The following is a 24,920-nucleotide window of genomic DNA, read 5'->3' as shown; positions in this document are numbered from 1 at the left end:
TTTGCAATTGCAATTATCAGATGGATGTGCATTGTAAGTTTCAACATACCTTTACCTTCACGCATAGCTGTCATTAAACTCTGTTTGACGTTGTGTTTCACGTGTTTTCTGCACACTGTGACTGCAGCAACAGGTGATCACATCGGAAAGAAACCTCGGACTAACTTACAGCAGTAATGTAGTGGTATATAAATCAAAATGTAGTGACATCAGTAAAAGTCACAGCGACCGCATATTAACATCGGACATGATCAAATTCCAGAAAGAGACACAGAAACCAAGAAGAAAGTGTGTTTCTGAGTGTGTCTGTGCATGTTTGTGTGTATATGTGGGTTCATGTATGGTGGATTTGGGGAGATGATGTTAGGCTATGTGACAAGATAACCCATATCTGGGTTTGATACCCTGATATGTGTGGGCACCGTGACCCCAGCTGGTCAATATCATCAGGTAAAATATCCACAAAAGTAGTTATGTGTTCATTTTATTTCTGTATAAACCAAATATTTATATTTTTACTAGTTGCTGTTTCTAACTTCAGCTTGTAAAGTTGGAAAACTGTTACTAAAGTAGACCAAAAAAAGGACTTGAAGTGACTTTAACTGTCTGAATCTCTGTTAAAGAAGTCTTAAGTACTCACACAAAAGCGTGGTAGACGAAAGCCCACTCCCTCGGTCTCTCCAACACGTTATAGAGGTAATTCTGGAGCCGCCGGTAGCGCGCGTTCCTGCGGCCGCTTTGCGCGCTGTAGGTCAGCGGCTTCCCAAGCAGGCTGAGCCGGGCGCCCTGCTTCCTCTCAGCTGCCACCGCACCTGCCGTGGCGGGAGACAGGAGACCGTCCCCGACCCGCACCGCGTTATTCATCGTCCTCCGTCCAGACTCCACATCTTTCAGCGGGTAGTCCTGCACCCTTCGTCCCGTTGACGTCTTCAGCCAGAGACCGGTGCCGCCGCTCTCGTCGCCCGTGTGGTTTCGCGGCATGGCATCACCAGCGCAAGCTTGGAGTGCGCTGGGAGACCAGCAGACATTCACATGTAGTCAAGTGCTCCTGCGCCAGAGGGTGTTTGGCTACTTTGACTTTCACTGTACACTAAATAAAACAAAGCAGTGAGAGAAGAGTGAAAGAACTAGTCTCCTCTCATCTTGTCATTCTGGGGTCCTCTGAGCAGTTTCACAGTCCGGCTCCGGTTTGGACACTTTGGCCATCTGCGCAAGGCTGGAGAAGAGCTGGGTTATGAAGGAGTGGATCCATGGAGACATTTGGCTGGGGGAGGGCTCTCCAACCCTCCCACACTCTCTTTCTGCCCCAACTCCCTTTTACTCGCCGTCTTGTTTCTTTCTGTCAAACTGTGTGGAGCCTGCCGGGGTGCTCCTCCAGTCCACGGGTCTCTTACGCACTGGACAGAGAAAGGTGTCGCACCACCAGTCCCACTGGATAAGGAGGTGATCTCGACATGGTCAAACACAGTTGTGGCTTTATCTCAATTTGACTGATAAACGATAACTGGGGAAGAAACGTCAAAAGGACACCAAGGTACCACTGACGCAGGTTTTACGCAGGCGAGGAAATTGTCCACTGCCCCTAGAGTGATCGATAAATAAATCAAATGGCTAAATAAATGAGGTCCGCACGCTGCCTTCATCTGCCAACAGTACAATTCTGCTTTCAAACACTTCAAATAAAAAAGTCTCTTTTTATGTGTAAAGTCATAACCTGCTTTACGAGGGTGCTGGGAGTGAAGTTGTTAGTAGCTAATTGAAAAATAGGCTGTACTTAACACTGCAGCCTACCAATAAAAGCCTCCATTTCAGCAACGTGTCACATCTGCCAAACCAAAACTTCATCACTACATTAGTTGGAGACTGAACGGCACTTTGAGATTAGTTCATATATTAGGAGGTTCATAGTTCAAAGTAAACTACAGTGACTTCAGCAGATGTAAGAACGGTGCTTGTGGTCCACTCGTTCTCAAACTATTTCTAGCCGGAACCGAACACGCTTTCTGATTTTGTTGACAACAGCTGCGTCACTTACTTCCATACTGACCGACCACGTGACCCCATGGAGACACTCGGTTGTTGTTGTTGTTTTTGTTTTCCCTTTTTTTTTTAAAAAAAAAACTGTACCTTTCTGTATTCAAGTTATGAATTTATAAGATTTGTACATGTTAAAATAAAAATAAAATGTAATACAGTAGATTAAATACAATTTAAAAAAAAAAAAAATTATTCTTTCTTTCTTTGCAAGATAAATCAACAGCAGAGACCACGCAGATGAAAAACAGTTTAACCGACTGCTTCCGTGATGATTTTCAGCCTCCAGCACATGAATGAACCTCTTAGGTTATTTAGACTTCTGGGCTATTTCAAATTCTTCTGATACTTCTTCTGCCCTAAATTGTTATTCTCCAATTTTTTTATTTGATTGCATCTAAGCAATTCCAGGTGCAGATTTGTATTTATTGTTATTGTTATCAGTGGTGATTAGTAGTCGAAATGGTAACCCTCACAATTCAACAGCTTTTCCACTACAAATTGATTGTCTTATTATATATTTATTTAAAGAGTCTTTCACTGTTGTGATCCAAGCCTGGCCTCTGGTGGCCAGTCCTTGAAATTGCAGGGGTTGCTCACATCACAGTATATATATATATGCCCTTATGAGGCACTGAAAAGTCCTCAAAATTGGTTTGCAATATCTAGATTTTATCTTGTATGTGACTCTTGTAGCTCAGTTTGGTGAATCCTGAAGATAATGTTTTGTATTTATTCTTTAAACGAAATATAGGCTTCAGTAATTAGTTTATTTACGTTTTCTTAATTTTTTTTTATCCTGTTGTCAATTTCTTGTAGATTATTGGATCTTTGTTTGCTTTTCTGTTCTTCTTCCCTTCATGCTGAAAAGGCTATTAGCTATATATATATGCCTTATCCTTAATTGGTCCTTCAAGGACCAGTAACGGTAATCCGCAGTCTCAATTGGCAGAATTTCAGCACCAAGGACAGAGAAACATATTTAACAATGGACAATTACTTAATTAAGAGATTGAAAGGGGAGTAAAAGGGATAGAGCTTCAGAGAGGGTGGGAGGGGAGAGTTGGTGAAAGACTGTGGTGTGAGGGAGTGAGAGATTTTCAGAGAGAGAGAGAGAGAGAGAGAGAGAGAGAGAGAGAGAGAGAGAGAGAGAGAGAGAGAGAGAGAGAGAGAGCATTGGCTGGGATTAGGCCAATGCTGGAGGTTGGACGGGATTACAGAGCAGCGCAATTTCCTGTGCTGCGCGTTCTTCTCCGGGCTTCTCCGTACGGCATTCCCCCCTGTGCCCGAACTGATCGATACCAGAGAAATAAACTCCCACTCCCCGCAATCCCTGCTGATCCTGGAGATACACCAGAGCTATATGGAAACATGGCCGACATCCCGCAGATCGTCAAAATTGGGATTTCCCTGAAGATGCTTCCCAACAACTCGGCGGTGTACTTCAAATCCGACGGCGCCCGGTTCGGGCAGACCCGAACCATCAAGCTGCTGACCGGGTCCAAGTACAAAATCGAGGTGATCGTTAAACCAGGAGCAGTCGAAGCCACGTAGGTAGCCCATGGATTATCGGGATTTGGTCAATACCCAAACAAACTGTTATGTATTGATCATGTGAGGCAAATATCACGCCGAGGTCCGATTTCTACTTCTCTCTGAGAAAATTGATGAATGAATAAATAAAATAGATCACTCGTGCCGTCACCGACATATTTTCAGTCAATGAGGGGAACGTTACTGGAAAATATATTTTTTTATTTTTGTACAGGGAGGTTTATTGGCAGCCATCCAAACAGCCTACTGTAGATTTGTTGTCTGATTGTGTCATCCCTGTACACAACCTTTTTTTGTATTGTCCCATATGTTCTTGTTTTTTTTTACGCGCGACTAGTGGGATTATTGTGATGCTTCTTCTCTCTATTTATTTAGTTGTTCTATTAGTGTTTTTGAAAAGATTATGTGAAATACAATATAACTGGGATCATTCCTGCGTCGTCCTCAGTTTCTGCACTTTGGTTTACCTCTTAATAACACAGATAGTAATTATCTTGCTTGACGGTAATTATAGGACCAAAGATGAAGCTGCTTCCCTCTCGTGTGACCAACTGATTTGAGCAGATTTGCTGTTTAAGAGAAGGTGAAGTGAAGGCTTCATTCGGGTGCAGTAGGAAATGGAAGTCTTCTGCTGTAAAGACAACAAAACACATCTTAAAAGTAGCTCATATATATTTTGTTATAATAGTGTCAAATCAGAGATGTTGTACATTTATTTTGTGTGTTATTTTGTGGAGCTGCCAAGAACACTATTTCCAAATTTAACGCTCGAAAGTAGGATTTTACGTGGAGCACATGAAGGCAGCATAAACCCCAAATGGCTGCACGTCAAATCCAGCACAGATTAGGACTCCAGCCTCTGGGCTTTGTGTCACCGCCCTCTTGTGATTTGCCTACAATTCACGATTATGTAATGAATGCTGTTGTACTTCCATGTCCAAATAAGGATTAGTGTCGAGCATAAAATCCATCAGGCTGTGAAACATGCCGGAGCGAGTTCCTCCAGTGTAAAACTAGGTCACACATGCCACGATGCACAGGAGGTGTTGCACTGGATTTGGGGCCTGCTCATCAAACCCCATGTGCTTTTAGTATCTCTCTCTCTCTCTCTCTCTCTCTCTCTCTCTCTCTCTCTCTCTCTCTCTCTCTCTCTATCTATCTATCTATCTATCTATCTATCTATCTATCTATCTATTACTGTTTAGTAATGATTGTTTGTTTTGTTGTGTTCCTGGCTGCAGGTCGATGAGTGTGGGTGGGGTGAGCTTTCCCCTGGAGCAGCAGTCAAAAGACCCGCAGTCTGTGGTCTACACCGGCCTGTATGAGACGGAGGGGGTGTCACACACCAAGAGTGGAGAGAGGCAACCAGTTCAAATCAACATCCAGGTATGGGTGTACTGACGCAGGAGTGATCCAAAATTCAAAAGTCATTTTAGGGCCAGGAAGAGTTCGGGATATGTGTCAAAGCCTATCTGTGTCTAATTGGTTGAGAAAGCCTGAGGAAGACCTTGCTTATTGATATGGGGAGAAATTAAGTGTGTGGATTATCTGTCTTTAATGTTGATTTTGACCCGCACTTAGTCTCAGTTTGGAGAGTTCGGAGCCACTTACCATGTATGTTGCTTACATACACCTGTAAGATTTGTGGAACTTGGCCGTTGGGATGTGCAACTGATGTGGAAGCATCTGATCTTGAAGGCCTCTTCTTGTACCTCATTTGTGTTTCTCTTTGGACAGCAGCATCTGCAAAATGAACACAATAATATAAATCTAAATGTCCCAAAGTCTATGACATGACCAAAAACCAAAAATGAACTGATTCTATTCTGAGCCAAACAGCTCAGTTGTGGTCGCACAACTGAAGCTCATCCCAGAAATACTGCATTTATTCCTGTTTCATTAATGATGATGAAAAACCCCAGTGACCAGCTTAGGAAAATTATCTTTCAAAAATGAAAGTATTTACATCTTCAGGAGGAACGAATGTGATACAGACAGGGTGAGAAAGTCAGACATTTTTGAGAGAAATTGTAGGTTTTGGTATTGATTTGTTGACAATAACAAAAGTTATTATTATAAAGTGTGATTCTTAAATTACTATTTGATTTTGTCTGTCTCCAAAAGACAGACAAAGGACTGTGTCTCGGCACATGTCCTTATAATCCCTACGTTAAAGGCTGAATTGTGGTCCTACCAGATGTGTTTATGTTGCTGTGGTTACAGGTTCTGCCAACATTTCCATGGTTACAGATTTTCTACAGTGTATCCTAACAGCTGCACGTTTCCAAGGTTATTGTTCAGAGTGGGTGGGTAATTGATTTCTCAGGTGTTAAAGCTTGTAATTAATTGTATTTACAGGGATTCAACTAACAATTATCTCCAACGTTCATTAATGTAACGATTGTTTTCTCAACTGTCTGCCCTGCTTGTCAGCAAACTTTCAAAAATGTCTGTCACATTTTCCCAGCGCCCATTTTTATGGGTGATGTAGAATAATAAGAAGGGTAATTGACAGTGAACTAATCACTGTATAAAAGGTAGCTCTAGCAACATGTATCAAGACCATCATGTTACACTCCTCCACGAAAGTACTGCACGGGTGCAAGGTGTCACTGAAGGGTTTGATGAGTATGAAAATGATGCTATGGCCTTCACAGTCACCAGATTTGTCATTTCTGTCCGCATATGTTTGTGTGAGTATCTGTGTGTATGTAACCCATCTGTCCAGTTCACACCCCGGTGCCTCTGGGAAAATATGGTGTGTGTGTGTGTGTGTGTGTGTGTGTGTGTGTGTGTGTGTGTGTGTGTGTGTGTGTGTGTGTGTGTGTGTGTGTGTGTGTGTGTGTGTGTGTGTGTGTGTGTGTGTGTGTGTGTGTGTGTGTGTGTGTGTGTGCGTGTCTGTCCTGTCAGTATGCCTCCTCTTCATTTCACCTTCACAGGATTTTACACATGATATAGTGTGACTCTACGTGCTTCATCATCAGCTCATCACAGCAGGCCACTAGAAAACGTTGAAATCTCTTTGTGTGCTTCAGTTTACAGAGGCGGGGATGTTTGAAACGGTGTGGCAGGTGAAGTACTACAACTACAACAAGAGGGACCACTGCCAGTGGGGGAACAGCTTCAACAGCATCGAGTACGAATGCAAACCCAACGACACGCGCACACTCATGTGGGTCAACAAGGAGATGTTCATCTGATCGGCCTGAAACAGCCTGAGAGATTTTGTGTGTGTGTGTGCGTTGTCATGACAAAAGGAAGCCGTCTCTGTGGCTTTAAGTCTTTCCATCATCTGCCAACATCAGAAAATCTGCAGCTGTGTGAGAAGAAAAGGCACCGTTTCCCTCTTTTATGCAGCAAGAAAATGCATCCATTCTCCTGCCAATTCACTTCCTATGGCAGAACATATCAAATGCAGCAACGCTCTCGGTCCTCTCACGGTCTTTGTGTTTTATAGTGATAATACAAATGTGTGAAAATCAACATATGTTCTATTTTAATGATGTATTGAAAGACTAAATAATGGTTTGAGATTAATATTCTTTTTTCACGTGCAGTTTGATTGTGGCATCTGGAAGCCCTCAAGTGTGTAACACTTGAGTGTATGTGCAGTACTGTATGTGTGTGTGAGTGTGCCGGTGTGTTTAGTTACAATATGTGTGTGTGTGTGTGTGTGGTTTTTTTTTTTAAATGGTGCTTGTAACAGATGTGTTTATCTGTGTTTGTGTACTTTGTAGCTACGAGTTTCATTGCAAAATCCATCCTTTCCAGAAATTCACGTCATGTCTTGTTAATATTTATCAGAAACTTTATTACCTGGCAGAATTAAGCACTTGCCATCTCGACTGAGTTCAGTGTCTTTGCATTAGTGATATTTTGATTTCATTGGTTCCAAGCAAAGCTTTACCCATGAGCACTACCATGGAAACTTTCCATGAAATCTGCTTTTATAGTGTGAAAAATGTGAGGTATTTTTTTTACAAAGAATGCAACAGAGCAGGACAGCATGGCTAAGAAAAATATCAGATAAAAGGAATTCAAATGGGGACATTTTTTTTGTATATGGATGAAAAGAAAAAAAAAATCAGTTTACTTTGCTGCTACTTTTAGCTGTGAGAAAGTGTCTCTCTGGGAAGAAACCAGTTGTAAACCAAATCCATTTGAAGTTTTAGCCGACTAAAGCGGTTGTAGTATATGCTTTCACACAATCGCTACTTCATAACAAAAAATGATTAATATATTCTGTAATTTTGACCTTTATTGAGTTTAATTAACCAAATTGTGCACTGCACCCATGTGCCTTGACAGGATCTGTCTCTGGCTTTTAAAAATGTGCAGGTCAGCTACTCTGCGAGCCTCTTTTAAACTCTGAAAGTACCTCAAATTCAGTTGTCTTGCTTAAGCTAGCTTGTGATACCGCTTGAAACTCAATTATTTAAACAAAATTGGTCACGATTTTGAAATGAAACCCTCTGTTTAGCTGTGTGGATGTTTTGTGGTACGATGTTGTGTACAGTTAATGCTGTTTGGAATTAGGAATATTGGATTTGGGTGAATTTGTGTCATGTTTGTTCTCTCTACCTCTTCCAAAGGACTTAGTCATGGATATGTTTGATTAAAATGAGAAATGATGTTAATATTTGGAATATTAGGAGCTTAAACTCTTAATGGCACTTCTTAAAACCAATGTTTCTATTTCTTGTGGAAAATCCTAATGTTTTAAAACACAATAGTATTTTTGTAATGTGAACCATGTGAAATTTGTACATATTACTGAGTGTATTTAGGTAGGAATAACAATGAAATATTTTCATTTAAATTCTGAATTTACCTATGCAAAAAACCAGGGCAGCAAAAGGACAATCAAATGGAGCAATGTAGTGGTGAAATGTACATTACATATTGTTCTGACCTTATTTTGTGAAAGTGGTGTTTGTTTATAATGTTGTTAAAATTAAAATGAAAAACATTTTTGTGTGGCAAATGCCTTCAATTAATGTCTGTATTCTTATCCTGCTGCAAACTATTAGGTACATTAGGGTTTATTTTTTTTAGAAACGCAAATATTGACAGCTCAAGCAACTTCTTCTGTAAATCGCTGCTACAATATACATAGTCAGTTTCAGTTCGAACCCCCTACGTATGGGAGAATTCTAGCAATCATCATTTTTATTGATGACTTTTCAAAGTCAAGAGAGGAAAACTGATTGACGTCAATGCGAAACACTTTAGAAATATGTGATGTGGCAGGAAGAGGAATGTCCACCAGAAGCATGATCGTGATGTCGATCAGTCACAACAGTTATAACTAGACATTCACTACTCAGACACAACACTTAACGTACAAGTTTATGAACAGGACTTCATGCCACTTTTAACAAAAAATAGCATTTGAATAGAAAGTTATAAGAAAAAAACGGACCAATATGATGCCCACCAACCTGATGTTTGATGATAAAATATGAAGATCCTGTTGGAGGTTCATACTGCAGAATGTAATGTTCTGGAGAAAAACAAAATTAAAGAGGAGTGAAGGAATCTGTCACAAACATATCAACCAGCCTGCAAAGACATTAAAATGTTGTCTGTTTCTGTAAGAATGTGATTGTTTTACCCTCCTGGCCTGCTGGAATCCTGCAGGATTTGGGAATTGGGGAGCTGCAATTTGCAAGATGCCATTTTCCAAACTTCATTTGGGGCTATTTTTTTTTTTTATTTAAAAAAAAAATTTTTTAGTGGCTATCCAGAAATGCCTTAAAGATGAGCACAATACTTTTACAATTAGTACTCCAGCTGGCAGGAAATATTCTGGCAGACTCTGAAAGGGAAAATGTCTTCTGCATGCAGGTTTAGGCTTCACATTTTACGTCACGTCTATGGACAGCTCAGTTTACCATTTTTGGCAGACAATCAGCCAAAATTGAAAGTTTACATATCCTGGTTGAAAAAGTAAAAAAACAAAAAAACAATAGAACATAAGACAGCAGATGATCAGCCATTCAAGTGAAGAGCGGACTTGAGATCAGCATGTAATTGGGACCTCCCTCATAATGAAATATTGAAATGCTGTTGTAGGGAATCTTATGTCTGAAAACCTTTTTCACTTGACATCCCATTTAGCTTGATTTCCCAGCCTGTTACACTCCAAACATTTTCTTCAGGACATTGTTTGAGTTATATTTTCAGTCTAACTTTAATGTAGGAGATAAGCAGTGGTGGAAATTAAGTACTAAGTATTAAGTACTGTTTATGAGTACAGTTTGAAGGTACTTTGTACTTGAGTGTTTCCATTTGATGCCACTTTATTCTTCCACGCCATAACACTTCAGAGGGATATACTATACTTTTTAAACCACTACATTTATTCAATGTGCTTTAGTTACTTTTAAGATGAAGATTCAAAATAATAGAAAATATAACAAGCTTTTACATATATAATACAACAAACTGTTAAAGTGGTTTCCAACTTCTCTGGCTTCTGACGTCTTACAAAAAGCAGTGTTGTCGTCGGGGACACATTTATATGTTATTAACAGCTCCAACAAAAAAAAAGATTTTTCCCTCAAACCTTCTATTGTGGTTTTATTTAAAAAAAAAAAATAATTTAAAAACAACTTTCAAATTATCCAATATCTCACCAAGTATCAGAGATGAGAGAAAGTCTAAATACTGAAAACATATTTGTGTTTTTTAAAGATAATTTCCTCTTCCAGTAATCATCTGAAGACCACACAGATTTATCTGCTGCCCCTGGATATAAAACGGTAACATCCAGTAACATATATATATATCAGTCAAAGGGACAAAACCAGTACTTTTACTTTATTACTTTAATAAACCACATTTTGATGCTAATATTTCCCTTCAATCGTTTTTTTTTTTTTTTTTTTTGCATGCAGGACTTTTATTTGTAATGGAGTACTGGAGTATTGCCGTGTTGGTCATTTAACCTTAAGTAGGCAACTTTAGTGGTAGAATACTTTTTAAAGATAAGGGAATTATATGAAATGAAATCCATCTGCTAGTTGTGTTATATGGAGGTTCGGGGTGTCCTGGATTTGGCGTCCAGGACCAAAAGGCCTCCTGCAGTACAGCCATGATGCCAGCGGGGGGTGCACACGCACAAACATTGTTCCCCGAGGTAAGAAAATAAATAAATAAGTCGAACCTGCAGTTCCCGGATGTACAGTACTGCTGCACCTCCTCCCCCCCCCCTCCCTCCCCTCCTTCGCCTCTTCTCTCCTCCCCTCCGCCACCGCCTGCTTGTCAAACCGAACCTCCTCCTCCTCCGTTCACTGTCCCCTCCCAGCGGGTCTCCCTCCCTTTGCCACTGCAGTGAAAGCCTCGGCGAAGGAGAGAGAGAGAGACGGCGAAGAGAGCCTGAAGCTGGGTATAAAGCCAGGAACGAGACCTCCGAGAGCACCGCAGACGTATTTTTTTTTTTTTTTTTTTTTTGTATTTCTCGCCACATCCCGGCGGCCTACAGACTCTTTTGCTGCTGTACCTTTTTTTTTTTTTTTTTTTTTTACCGTTCGCACCGCCTGGATTTCATCATCCGACCTGCAAAGATGGTAAGCAGCTCCTATTTTCAACCGCCCGCCGACTGGTAAACACACCAGTGGGCAGGCCCGCGTTTTAATGTGTCGAGTAACGTGCGGTTTTGACAGGTTGTTTTTCGGAAAGAGCGTTTCGCTTTGAGTCAACGGTCGACAACGCGGAGCTCTGGGCGAGAAGGAAACGCTTTTCTCACCCACTTTTGGCTCCCCGTCGCGCTCTCCGTGCAATACCCCCAGGGCTGACAGTAGCCTCCAGCCCGTGGCCCAGATATTTCTTATCCCTTCTCGGCGTAGCCTTCGCTCTTATTAGCGACGAGGCTCGTGCAAATTAGTTTTCGTGGCAAAAAAAATAAATAAATTAAAAAAAAATACACGCTTATTAGGCCTTGGTTGGCGACTAATTATGACACATTTTTTTTATTTATTTTTTTTATACAGCGGGCAGGGAAATGTAACGAGTGCTCACGTTACGTCTTCGCTCTCCCGGTCGCTCTGCGTTAAACGTATTCGTAAAGACGTGTATCTCCGTATGTCGCGTGGCGCCGCGGTGAAAACGGCAACAGTGTTTTAATCTGAAAGCCGTAAAGCTTTAATGAATAGGTCGAGGCGACATTTGTATCTATTTACAACGGTTACATGGGAGGCTGCCGTAGCAGGCCACAGGATTCACGCACGCACACACGCACGCACACAAACACGCACACAACAGTATATATATATATATATATACATACATATGTGTGCGCGCGCATATGTGTATGCATGTATAAGTAGACCTATGTACGTGTACATAAAAGTGTGTGTGTGTGTGTGTGTGTGTGTATGTATATAGCATATGTAGTTGGTGCCAAGTATAGACAATATTAAAAACATCAAATGTTGACTACTGAGAGGATATATTGTTAAAGTAAAGTTTCGGAACACAAACAGCAATTGCACAAGCAACAAATACAACACGAGCAATAAAAAAAGACAGACTGCAGGTCCGGCGTTGTCTTTGTAACTAAAATGAGGAAGCTGAGGGAAATTGGTGGGTCTTTTTAGATGGGTTATAAAAAAAATACCAGCAACAACTCAAAACGCTCCATCACTGTTGCTCTCTAAGTGGGTGCTCTGGATGGAGAGCAGCGATTGGTCAAATCTGCTGACTGATCACTGCAAAAGGAGCGGTGGACCTAACTGGACAGAAGCATCCGGGCCTGGATTCATATTCAAGTTCATGGCTAGTCAAAGCTGACATGACTTTTCGGAAACTAATAGCAAAGGGCGGAGCTAAACTAGGAGCTGTGGGTTCCACGCACTCGATTTGAGCACCCACCACACCCACTCGCCTACAATGCCACGAGACCATAGATTGAACAGACCTCCGTGCATCAATTCATCCAATGTTTTGATCAGTTGTTGATTAATGTCCCAACAGCACAAACTATTGGCAGTAGCAGCCACGTGTGCACCAGCCGTCTCCTGTTTCGACCGATTTGCTCCTTTTTCTGGACAAGAAAAAGCCAAATTTCATTCCTAGTATCAGTTTGTTTGAGGCAAAACCATAGTTGCTTGATCAGATGATGTGGGAGCTTCATTTACTTTAGGTTTTGCAGATTTTTGGTTAGTCAGACTTGCTACCCAGTAGCAGATTCAAATTTCAGTAAATATTGGCACGAATCAAAGATTTGTCATTATGTTTCAGCTTAAAATGAACAAGAGATGTCAATTAGATTCAGTGTTAACATTGCAGAGTTTATCCACCATAGAAAAGTGAGTTTGCTTTATTTGTCATCTGTAAAATGTCGAGCTTAGTCACGTTATCATGGTCTCAGTTCTTTGTAACTTTAAGATCTTCATTGTACCCTTTTTTTTTTCTTCTTTTTTTTTAATCACTCAAACATTGATGTAGGTATTGATCTCAAAAATCTATTATTGGCGCAGCTGTAGTGGAAGTACAACAACAGTCGGTTTCGAAAATCTCTTAAATAAGTTGGTATTTACATTTACATTGCGTATTGTTTGATACTAATTAAAATAGTACTTTGTACTTTCACTTTGCATTGTTTGGATTAATGCCAATACTGGATTTGCTGAGTAAAAAGAGCAGTCCTATGTCTGAGTGAACTGGCTTCTTGGAGGAGGCCTCTGGTTGTGTAACTGCTGCAGACAGTAACTATCATGAATGTAATCGTTGTGACCCGAGGTTACTGTTCCTGAGGTTGATTCTGCACATAAAATGCATAAAATGTGCTTCTGTGGATACAAAGAATCACACGCATATCACGCACACTCAAAGACCAAAGGCTAAGAGCATCTTCTGCGCAGGAAACGGCGTTAAAAACAACAACTTCTTTACTTTCTCAGGATGAATACACTAACTGTTACTCTTACTTTGTCACATTTTGCCCTGCAGCGGCCTCAACTCTCTGCCAGGGGGCAGAAACTCAGGGCAAGTGTGCCAATTTATGGCTTGTCAAAATGTATTCTTCTCAGCTTCAAGGGGAAGGTTGGGGGCAGGGACGCACTGTTGCTTAAGCATGTAGTGGAATGATCTGGTGCTAAGGGGACCATATGCTGCCTAGCAATCAAGCGCCACCCACATAAGGATGGAGCTGTAGCTAATGTAAAAGAGATAAAAGCCGTAGCGAACCACCAGCAGAAGAGATGATCAACGCTACGTGATCCACACTGCACTTCCAACCAGCCCACTCAATCTGGATTTATTCTCCTCGCTGGCCGCTTCATCTCTGCAGTCCTTGGCTTGTGCTGGGGCCAGCAGTCGCTGGCACAGGCCGAACTCTAGTAAATATGTAGGGCCTGTATATGTCTGGTATACCAGCCTCTGTGCCCAGCGAATAGAAACGTTTTCAATATCCTTCAAATGGCGTGCTGAGTGTCGCTTGCCTCTGTAATGGCTGGTTGAAACAGGATGTTTAGGGGATATAATGCATAAGAGACTGTTCAATGGTGCTCAAAGGTCAAAGTTTTGTTTTGTTTGTATGCTTACTAGTGTAGGGCAGTAGTGTGTGTGTGTGTGTGTGTGTGTGTGTGTGTGTGTGTGTGTGTGTGTGTGTGTGTGTATATATATATATATATATATATATATACATGCATGCATACATACATACATGACTTGTCGAGAAGCAGCATCTACGGCTGATTGATGGTTCTCGCCTGATTTTTAAATCACATTCGAAGCCTTGAATGCCTCACTTGCATTCAAGGCTCTAAAATGCTTTGCATATAATTAACCTCGAAAAGCAGATTTTGCAGACTATCCGTGGTGGCAATGAAACAAGCAATATGTTGTTAGTGATTCCCTGCAGCAATCTAATACACCCTGAAGCAATTTACCTGCAGTGGTCCATAGATTCAGACTGTGAATGTAACCTGCTGTTTCTGGCTGAATTCATGCGTTTGTTCAATAGGGAAACCTTTTGGCAAACCCCAACGCCTACCATAAAGGAACTGACAAATATTCTCCCATTTCCAGTAAAAGTAATGCCATTTTAGTAAAAATAAAAAAAAAGAAGTCATATTTGAAAATGATTAAATTTTTTACAAATTTGACTGATTTTGGCATGTTGTAATTGACTGGCATTGGTGCTTTTTGTGGAGGCTGCTGTTCCAACTGCAAGTGCTACCACCTGCATGAACCCCTGCTGTGCTCATTTATGTCGAAATATTTGTGCTGAAATTAGCTAGTCGAAGGTATCCGGTAACAAATCTTGAGTAGATTTGTTATATATATAATTGTAAATTTTATCTCAAAGTTTTTGACCCTTTTTAACAAAACATATAATATAAAACTCCTGATGGGGTTTTCCTGTATTGTGTTTTGTGCCATTTGACAAACAAAATCATTAATTAATATACGAACAAAATGCACAATAAATTAATTAGAAAAAAATGACCTGTGCGTTATGCTGTCATTGCTGTGCTGTCTGCTGGGACCTCCTTATGTCACTACATTACTCTACTTTAGTCTCTCCAAAGTTCCCATTTTGGAGAATAGTCCAGTGTGGAGTTGTTGGGTAGCGATGACAAGTGAATGTTCTCATGCTCTCAGCACTTGGCAGACGTAGTAAAGCTTGTTCGCCACTAGGTTAATTCATAAGAAGATTTAGGCATTGTTAGTTTACACAGCCTTCAAAACCCTTTGTAGACTAGCCCAAGCCAGGGATAGAAACGGCTGAGAGGATTAGCCCTGCTGGAGTTCCTTCAGGCAGCTCGGGTTTTGGTAATTATTTTCATATTTGCACTTGACTCCTAAATCTGGTACAGATCCTCGACACATCCACAGAAACGCACACGCACACACACACACACACACACACACACACACACACACACACACACACACACACACACACACACACACACGCATGCACGCAGGAAGCGAGCATATTCATATAAATGCAAACACGCCTACACTGGCAATATTGCAAAACAAGATTAAAAAAAAAAGGTGAGGGATGATTCTTTGAGGAACAGAAGGGGAGTAACTCGATGTCTGCACGGTCGGTGCAGTTCATTTTGATTTCTTGACTATGTAACCGCGTAGTAGTTTTTTTTTTTTAATGATATTGCACAGTCAGCTGGTTATTGGCCGGTGTTTTGCCTGCTGCACAAAGTTGGGCTGAAAAACGGAGGGGTACGATCTATTTAAAGACCAGTCTGAAAGCACAGCTCAGCTCTTACACTCTGCCGTGGCTCCGGAGGGTTGAGTATGTTTATCATGAAGCTCGGGCTATATGGTAAGCTTGATACTAACAGACACATCCGTGTGGAGGAGGGGAGTCTTGTGATCCCTGAACTCACCAAGCAAGCGAAGCAGGGAGACAACGCGCCACAAATAAACCTACTCGGAAATAATGTCAGTAAGTTGCATTGTTGTTGTAAAATAAATAAAAAAAACATTTTAAATTGACTTCCCATGTGCACACACATATAAACCGTTTTGTTGCTTTTTAGATGTCCTTCTAGTTTATGATGGGCAGTGATTCTGTCTCACAAGTTCCCAGAGTGCTTGAAGATAATTTTATCCAACCAACCTTTTTGTCGGTTAGCTGAATTCCCTGCATGAATATATCGGTCTGGCGCCGCTCTGTTGTAGATGGTTTGCAGTCGTTGCATCCTAACAGGCATAGACGTCGGGTTGATTAACCAATCAGCAGTGACCATCACATACCGTATGACACCGTGGCACCGCCGCAATTGTTGGAACTCCTCCAATGTCCTCCCGCGTCGCCTCCCCCACTGGTCGCCGATTGATCCGACCTTCGGGGCGTCTGAGCGGACCTTAATGCGAGCAAAGTTTCCAGACTATAATCACAGCGAAGGCTGAAGCTGTGAGCGGTAGGTGGGCGGCACCAGGCCGCAGCGCTGTACCTGAAGTACTCAATTTACAATCGTCGAAAAAAAGGAGAGCCGAGTAGCAAACACAGATTACAGAAGCCTGAAACCGATATTGTTTATTTTTGCGAAAAACAAAAGGAACGATAATTGATGTCAAAGTGGTTTATCAAGTTTTTGTCAATTGACTAATCACGTAGTGATGTCGGCGCTCGGGTACATCATTTCTGTAGTGTCCTGCTGTTATCGCATTGACATTTATCAGCCAGCGAGTGTAACAAGTGTTGACTTGAAATGCGATCACAAACTCCCGCTGCTGTGATTTCAGTCTCACTTCGTACACAGGTTGGCCAACTGAGAACATAATTACACGACGGGCTCATCGCGCCGTCGGCTGAAAGCACCAGCGACTGTGAGCAAGTTTGGCAAGTGTTGTTTTGGAGAGACACTAGCTTACATACAATTATCATTTTAAAGGAATGCCCAAATATTATGCATGTCATTGGTTATCAGCAGGTGCCAATAAAATATCAGCATTGGCCCAAAATGATCATTTAGCCAATTAAATGCTTGATACTTGATGAAATGGGTGTGGCTATTGTCAGGATTGTCTCGGGGAGCATCTTCCAGGTGTATTTAAGTAGAATGAATCTTACACTTTTAAAATGTGTAAAAAAAAAAAAGACGAGATGATTTACATGACCGAACTTAAAGTAGTTTTCTTATTTTGCCCAGCGAATGTGTTTTACATTTTAAAAAGCACAGTATTTTGTGTCTGCCAATGGGCAATCATGATATGCATGATAATACGATAATACCACTCCTGGAGAGACTTGATTTGGTGGAAAAATAATATATGCACATATCGGTATGGGCATCCACAATCCATCAAAGAGTTTTGGAAATATCCTAAAAAAACAACAATCCAGCATCAATTCATCCCCTTCATCTTACATGAAATCATCTATTCAGCAGATTTTCTGTTGAGCACACAGTTACTGTAATGATCAAGAATGATTAACGTACATATTTGTCTGTCTCTTACTAGTACGTGGAGATATCGGTGTTATAGTACATATATTTATGACTACTACAAGGAAAAAAAGGATCTTGAACTAAGTGTGCATAATAAGACCACGAATAAACACACGCTCGCTCAGGCCTGATGCAGATTTTTGAGGCTGACACTGATGTTTTTTTCCCTCGAGATGGAATCAACGTAGGGAATGTGAATCGGTCCAGTGTGTCTCTCAGTCCATCCTTTGTGGTGTTATGCATAATATCTCGGGCACCACAGATGGGATTAAGGGAGGGATGTATGCGTCCGCTCTCTTCTTGGATTTTCTACGCTATGCTAATTTGCCGAGCGCAGACACTGCAGTGTTTATGAATTTTTAGTATTTATGCAAGTCACCGCTCCATTCCCGCACGTTCTAGATTGCATTGACTGCACTGCAAGGGCAGCAGCGTGTATTATGGAGCAGTGGATCATTTCGAGCGTATATCATTACTTGATATCGATAATTATCCAGAAAAGGGAGTGAGCGAAGTGTGCGAATGTGCAGTGGCCTAAACGTTGGAGAAGCAGGCCGTTAATCAAAAGTGTGCTTGTTCGATCAACACGTTTTGACAGGGGAGTGAAGGAGCAGCGACTCCTGCTTCTGCTGTGCCTTTGACTAAATAGCTGAACCCTCCTCTACCCCCCAAACTGCACACAAGGCATCCTGCAGATGTATGAGAGGTGAAAAGGTTTTCATTCTCTTAAAAGGCGAAACCTCCATTATGTCAGTTGTGATTGTACAACTTATTCTAGTGGAGTCGCGAGTGGGCGTGGCCAAACGGCTCGAGAGCGCCCCCTAGAGAGATGCCCCGGCGGCCACATTTGCCTAAATTCACGAAATCCGGTGGACAGGTGTATCACACCTAGACGCACAAAAAAGTTACATCGCACCGTTACGTCAACTCGACAGGAAGTCCACCATTTTGAATTTAGTCACCATTTTGGGCGATCCTGACACGTTGTACTTTGTCAAACTCCTCCTAGGGACTTTGTCGGACCGACATGAATTTAGGTTCTATGGATAGATAACATGTTTGGGATTAAATCTTCTTAAAATAATTCGTTTTCGTCGATGCGTGTGCCCGTAAAAGGCGGCCATTTTGAGCGTCTCGCCATGAAACTACGAGTTGCTTTAAATCTTATGTAAATGGACCGACCTTCTCCAAACATCACAGGTATGATAACAGCCCCGCCCTGAAGACCCCTGTTTGGTAATATTCGCTCTTAGTCATGCGGCGCGCGGGAGTGCGAGGGCCCGTACATCACTGCTTGCAGTTTTAATTGTGATTTGAATTTGCTTATTTGAGCGTGAGATAAAAAAAAATATTCTTATGTCCTGCCAAACCCTTTGAAAAGAGAAGCCCTCCCTGGTCTGCAGCCCCGTGCACTGCTCCCCAGTCTTTCATGTTATGACTGGGTTCTGCACGTCTATTATTAGCCGGGTTTTTGGGTCGGCCGTAGCCTCGCTACTGAACTAGCCACGATGCCAGACTCTTCATAATGCAAAACGTGTTTTGTGTGCTAAGGCCTAATTGATTCTGAATGAAGCATGCATTATTGATGAGCCAGCATGAGACTTTCTCTTTCAGCTTCTATTCCTCTCCGTGTAGGCAAGATGCCTTTTCACTGTACGCATCTCCCTTTCTTTTTCGATATTGTTACGATCCTTCCTGGTTTGCGCTGTTTGTATCTAAAGAGGCAGATCAACAAGAGCTGCATGAGGTCATTTATCACAGAAGACATGACAAAGCGTTGCTCCTGACCACACGTTGGCCACTGAAGTGCCCGAAGGCAGGCCTTAGTTGGTAAACCTGTAATCCTCAAAACTAAATCTGCTCTACTTTAAGTCTATTTACCTCCAGAGACCCTACAGTGAACACTTCGCTGAGAGTGAATGTTGTGAAAGGTGTACAGACCTAACATTGTGTTTGGGTAATTTTTTTGAACAAGTCTGGTGTTTAGCATTTGGTTTGCCTTAGAGAAAAATGCAAATATCAGTGTTGCATCAAAGCCTCCCCAAAAGTCCTAATTTGCATAAATATGTTATCTATTCATCGCTTTTGGTGCATTTGGCTTTAGAAAGGCTGCAACTTCCCAGATGGGTGTAATAACAGTTGTGTTGTTTATTTGAAGACATGGGAATCCTGGATAAATACATTTAGTATTCAGCTCATTCTTTGTCTTTCATAGTTATTACTGATTGGAACTAATTTATTTAAGATTTATATGACTCCTTGGATGATTAACGTACGTTGAATTTCACCAACACTGACATTTGTCCTTCAGAGTGCGTTCTGATTTGTCAATTAAAAGAACCATAAGGCCATTTCTAATATCTGATACTGTCCATTTGTGGTGAAAAGTGCAGATATGAGAATTTAGAAGTAAAGCTGAACAACATTTCTCCGTCAATTGTCTCTTGCTTCTTTTCCCGCAAGTTGCTATTGACCCTGAATGAACAGCAACTGAAGGTAACAACTGATCAAGTCCAGACTGAAGGAAGTCTCATATAGCCGAGTGGGGGAGGACTGACACCCTGTCCTTGAACATTCAATCTGAAATCCTCAGGAAGTGTTGTAGCCAGTCTCTGAATCTCCGCATAGCTGACCGAGCTCTGTGTAGGGAAGCAAACAAAGGGATTCTCCCTACGGGGATCAATAAAGTATCACATTGTCACTATTACTGAGCTACACAGGCAATGGGACACCCAACCCCTGTAACGGTGGAGTCATGCGCTATGCGCATTGAGCTACACTGGAATTCAATCCCTTAAACTGGCAGTGCCCACCAACTGTCAACTTGTCCCAGAGAGGAAAACCATGTATATGTCGACCTCTGACCGCCGCACCGGCGGCTGACTAAGCTCTCCTGATAGGGTGTCAAATGATAAGGCGCTCTCCTGGCTAATCCTATGTCACCTTTTTCTCCTCGCTGCTCTCAAAATACCACGAAGTCTGTGAGGTCAGTCTGCTGTTACACGGCAGCACAACGATAAGCCGGTAGATGACATAACTCCCACTAGCTATTTCTAACCAGTGTGTCACAAGGTCATCGTTTTTGTGGTCTTAAACACATTGAAGAAGTTTTTATTTGAGCTTTTTGCATAAGAATTTGACATAAATGGCTATCAGTTCGACTTCCTTCATGAACAACTGCAGTCATTAGCTGGCATCTTAAACCCCCTTTATGCTGTCCAATCTCTGGACTTAGCTACTCGAAGCTTAAACCCAGGCTGTTTGCCAACCATCGTCTCTACTTTGGCATTCCTCGATGGAGCTGCAGGACAATTCCGGTCGATTGCTCGCTGGCCCAGAGCACCGCGCTCTCTCAGCTGTAGGATCTCCATCCCATCACCCCCACCTCTCTGCAACAGGGAGTCCCCATTGGCTCCCATGTGAGTGTTCGGCCTCACTCTGCCAGCAATCACAGTCGGGCTCGGTGGACACACTGCAGTGTTGGATGAGATGGGATGCGGATGTGACCGTCGAACATGAGCCAATACCACACACTCTGCCGTGCAGTGTCTCTGGATGGCAGAGTGAATTTAAAGAGCTGCGAGGATTTGATGCAGTTCATGAAGCGTGACTTGTACAAAAAAACAAACTCAAAGCATTTTACTTAAACATTGTTTAGAAAAATCCACAGAAACTGGTTTAAATGACTTGTATTTTTCAAAGGGCAATCTACAATGAACTCCTCATTCTTACATATTTCAACCAGATATCTGTAAATATTAGTGTAGGATTTTTTTTTATTACATTAAAATAATTTTAACTAGTTAGCTAATAATTTCTTTATTGTTTTGTGTTATTGCTTTTTATTCAAATTTATTTTTGAATTTTTGCCACATTTATTTACCGATTAAAAAAAACTTTAATCGGCTTTTTGTCTGTTTAATTTAAATTTTGCACATTCAAAAAAGCCAAATATAAACAAGTTTTGCCAGAGCACATTGTATTGCAATAACGTGGTCATATTGTAGTAGAGTAAGTCATATCTGCAATAATTAAAGTGTCATATGGACTAAAATAAGCGAAACATTTAAGCAAATCTTTTGTTCTTTTAAACACACAGTAATGCACAAAAGGAAAGACTATCTCATTTGTATGGGCCGTCCTGGCGCTGCCTTACATGAAGGGCATGTTAGCACGCGAGCTATCTGAGGAATTCACATCCACACTCCCTGGAGCGTGTTTTGCCTTTTTAAAAGCAGGAAAGACGTGTGAATGTTTTATCAAAAACAACCTCAACAGCCGAGTCACGCATTAAGACTTTGAAGTGGTCTGTTTCAGTGATGCCAACATCTCCGTACATGCCCAACACGCCAGCAAAGACGGCTACAAGACGATCACTTTGTGCATGAATGCACAGTAATACATTCCAACATCAGTACATAAAGTACTCAACATATCAGTTTGAGCTCCAATCTGTCTTTTGTATTGATCAGTAGAGTCTAGCAGTCTAAAGCCATTCATTTCTTTTCTTTTTTTTTTTTCTGTCCATTGGCAAAACATGTTGTAAAACTCTGGGACAGTTTCAGTTGTGCTTCTTTGTATCCGGAGATTTTGTAATATCGTCAGCCCATTTCTACAAACATTACCACCCGTTATTATTATTTTTGAATACACAATCATATCTGAATGCATTAGTATTGTCATTGAAAAAAAGTGTGGTATGAAAAGAGCCCTTTTGTCTGTTGTCTGTCCTCGTGTGCGCCATTGTTTGTTTGACAAACGAGGAAGGAAACACCTTTTGAGCTCTGTAGAAATTCATCTAAAAATTTAATTGGTATCAAGGTTTTACGAGTTTTGTGTTTCTTACTTTTAAGTAGTAAAACTAGAGTGACAATTTAGTTCATATCATCGGAGTAAAATCCACTTTCCTGAAAATATTTGTGGCGCCGTTTGTGGGTCGTCATCCTCGTAAAATCGACACGCTGTTTACAGAATGCGTTTTTACCTTTCACATAATGACGTGCGCTGAAATGCAACAAGAGCAGTACTTCAGAAAGTGTCAGGATTGAATTGATGCTATCGGCAGTCTCCGAACGCATGTAAACATTTCCAGTGATGCCGAGCCGGAGTCGAGGGGGATTTCTGACACTGCTCGCTTATCTTAAATCCATTTAACAGATGGATTCGGTCTCTGGTGAAACTCCAAATGTTTTACACATTCAGTAATTTCAAGTTGTTCCTGCTGTGATGTCTGCAGTTCCAACTTGAACTGAAATGTCTGCCTCTCTTCTCTCTTTAGGGAAATGAAGCCAGTTACCCCCTGGAGATGTGCTCACATTGTAAGTATTTTGAATTTGCTTGATCTTGTTGTACAGAGCTTGATTTGATTCCAAAAAATGAAATCTTTTCTGTATTTCTATTTGGTATATTTCATTGTTTGTTTTTTTTCTGGGTTTCCCCTGAACAGTCATTTAGCAGGCTAGTAAGTCCTGATGAGTTTCGTTTTCTCCTCAATTTCGTTCAAAGATGACGACCTATATAACAGACGTTAAAATACACAAGTGTTGCTTTATTTATCTGCATATTAATGGATTACATAATTTCCTCCATTTATTTTAATCTATTCTCTTAATTCCCAGATAATGTACTACTATGTTACAATATGCAGCAACAAAAACAAAATTATGCACTTATTAAAAAGATGTTCTCAATAACAGCTACCTCTAACAATACATTATCTATAACAATATTATTATTAATGGCAAAAAACAAAACAAAAATCAGGTTAGTTTTAACTGCATTTTACGATTGAATTTTTACATACGAGTGATGTTTTTTTTGAAATTGTGAAGTTGTCAAAGCTCTTATATTCACGGTTATGTTTGCAAGATGTCTGTCTAGTAGACATCTTTGAGCTACTGAGCTCTTAGGAAGAGGAGAAGGAAGAAGAAGAGGAGGAAGAAGAAAAGGAAGAAGAAGAGGAAGAGGAGAGCTGAGCATATGACTCACATTTCTTCTTTGTTGGCCTCCTTCACCTTCCCTCCCTGATGATACATCAACACAATATCGCCGCCTCATGTTGTTGAGGAGTCCTCAGAGATGCAGATTTCTCAGCAGCTCTCCTCGGTGTACGCGGCACGTTTCACACTGAAAAAGTGTCCGCCGCCGCCAGGGCATAATGAGCACCGAGACCGGTCCCTTTTTGGTGCCACTGTTTAAAAAAAAAAAAAAAAGGTCTTGAAAGGAGCAGAGGAACGGTGAAATATCTGTATTCTCCACCACGTTAGGGCTGATTCTGGGCTTTAATCTTGCAGCGGGTGAAGTGAGACGGAGACGTGCAGGACGTACAACAGTTCTGAAAGAATTAGAATTTACACCAGAGTCATAACTAATGTTTTTCCTCTGAAATCTTCAGGGAAATGTTATGAGCGAAATCTTCAGGATTAGCCTCAAAAATAGTCGTATTTCTGCTTCAACTGTCGAGTCCCATAACACACGAACACATTCAGAGCGACACACCTTGCTGGAGAGAACTGTGGGCACGCTGAGGCTTGTCCATATTTAGACTGTACTACCGTAACATCATGGGGGACAGGACCTTGGCCTTCCAGGCATTGCTTCCCCGGGATTGTGCCAGCCGGGTTTGGGCGATGCGTGACCTTGAACTGAACCCATGTCGGACCTCTGCATTCAGTCTGGGATATTTACAGCTTCTCTCTGTTTGTCTTTCTCTCTCTCTTTAGCTGCCTCACCCTGTTCACCACTGTGTGTTTGTCTTTCTCTTGAACTCTCCTCTGTCCTGCCTTTTTTTTTTTTTTTTTAAACATGCTATAAAGACATGAAATAAAAGTACTTGGAAGAAATACAAAACATCAGATACCTCAACTTCAACAACTTATCAGTCATCAATCGGTAGATACATTTTTTTTTTTTTAGTTTTCATGCTGTTTTGAGTGAAACCCAGGTTATTTTCTGTAGCTACAATTTACAAATGTCCCCTAAACACATCAAACGCCAGCTATTACAACATGCCACAAATTACAGATGTTCCCTAAATGCCTCACATGTGAGCTATCGCTACAGACTTCAGTTTTACAGCAGGAGGGCTGGACACGCTAAACCTTCCAGTGCTGTGATTGGTTGTTTCACTATCAGTCAGCTGGTCCCTCACCTTAATCCTAACCCCTCCCACAACATAACAACCAATCACAGGCAGAGTCTTCCTCCCACTGATCAAATCTAGCAACGACCTGTACAGGTGTCCCCGAAACGCCTCACTTGCAAGCTATTGCAAAATACCACAATTTACAGATGTTCCACAAATACCTCGCATGCAGACAATGTGCCAACGTTGAACTGATTGATTTTTATCTCGAGCAAGTAGAGAAACAATCCACACACACGCTGAAATTTACTCATTCT

General features: G+C 41.3%; 3 protein-coding genes and 1 long non-coding RNA gene across 8 annotated transcripts in view; 2 read left to right on the top strand and 2 right to left on the bottom strand.

Annotated features, from left to right (window-relative positions):
* Positions 1-1,840, bottom strand: part of kcnq5a (potassium voltage-gated channel, KQT-like subfamily, member 5a) — a 90,717-nt gene extending 88,877 nt beyond the window's left edge. For 3 of the 5 annotated variants that reach the window (XM_069712264.1, XM_069712263.1, XM_069712265.1), the window contains exon 1: positions 641-1,840. In XM_069712264.1, coding sequence (XP_069568365.1) covers positions 641-981 — 341 coding nt within the window. In that variant the 5' untranslated portion in view covers positions 982-1,840. The remainder of the gene's footprint in view (positions 1-640) is intronic. The other 2 variants (XM_069712268.1, XM_069712266.1) reach the window with 1 other exon arrangement.
* A 1,388-nt stretch (positions 1,841-3,228) lies between these two features.
* On the top strand, positions 3,229-8,560 carry cnrip1b (cannabinoid receptor interacting protein 1b). Its single transcript, XM_069712271.1, has 3 exons — positions 3,229-3,584; positions 4,830-4,974; positions 6,624-8,560. The coding sequence occupies exons 1-3, from the start codon at positions 3,229-3,231 to the stop codon at positions 6,786-6,788; spliced, it is 666 nt and encodes a 221-aa protein (XP_069568372.1). The 3' UTR covers positions 6,789-8,560.
* Positions 3,780-11,660, bottom strand: LOC138628903 (uncharacterized). Its single transcript, XR_011311501.1, has 4 exons — positions 11,339-11,660; positions 9,030-9,091; positions 5,200-5,331; positions 3,780-4,219 (listed from the first exon to the last, which is right to left on the bottom strand). It is a non-coding gene; the product is annotated as an uncharacterized lncRNA (long non-coding RNA).
* The window catches only part of ppp3r1a (protein phosphatase 3, regulatory subunit B, alpha a), a 27,072-nt gene continuing 13,033 nt past the window's right edge, over positions 10,882-24,920 (top strand). The window contains exons 1-2 of the mRNA XM_069712272.1: positions 10,882-11,159; positions 22,798-22,837. Coding sequence (XP_069568373.1) covers positions 11,157-11,159; positions 22,798-22,837 — 43 coding nt within the window. The 5' untranslated portion in view covers positions 10,882-11,156. The remainder of the gene's footprint in view (positions 11,160-22,797; positions 22,838-24,920) is intronic.

Source organism: Brachyistius frenatus, unplaced genomic scaffold (genome assembly GCF_029030835.1).
Source record: "Brachyistius frenatus isolate BFR_SWC_R1_liver_20210118 unplaced genomic scaffold, ASM2903083v1 Contig_108, whole genome shotgun sequence".
In the NCBI taxonomy this organism is placed as follows: domain Eukaryota; kingdom Metazoa; phylum Chordata; class Actinopteri; family Embiotocidae; genus Brachyistius; species Brachyistius frenatus.
The sequence above is the reverse complement of the archived record's forward strand: the minus strand, read 5'-3'. Positions and strand labels throughout refer to the sequence as shown.

Bases quoted from the DNA above. Each gene is read 5' to 3' on its own strand.
- cnrip1b (XM_069712271.1), top strand. From the start codon at position 3,229: ATGCTGGAGGTTGGACGGGATTACAGAGCAGCGCAATTTCCTGTGCTG. The intron at 3,585-4,829 runs GTAGGTAGCCCA...TCCTGGCTGCAG, and splicing joins CCAGGAGCAGTCGAAGCCAC to GTCGATGAGTGTGGGTGGGG. The intron at 4,975-6,623 runs GTATGGGTGTAC...TGTGTGCTTCAG, and splicing joins CAGTTCAAATCAACATCCAG to TTTACAGAGGCGGGGATGTT.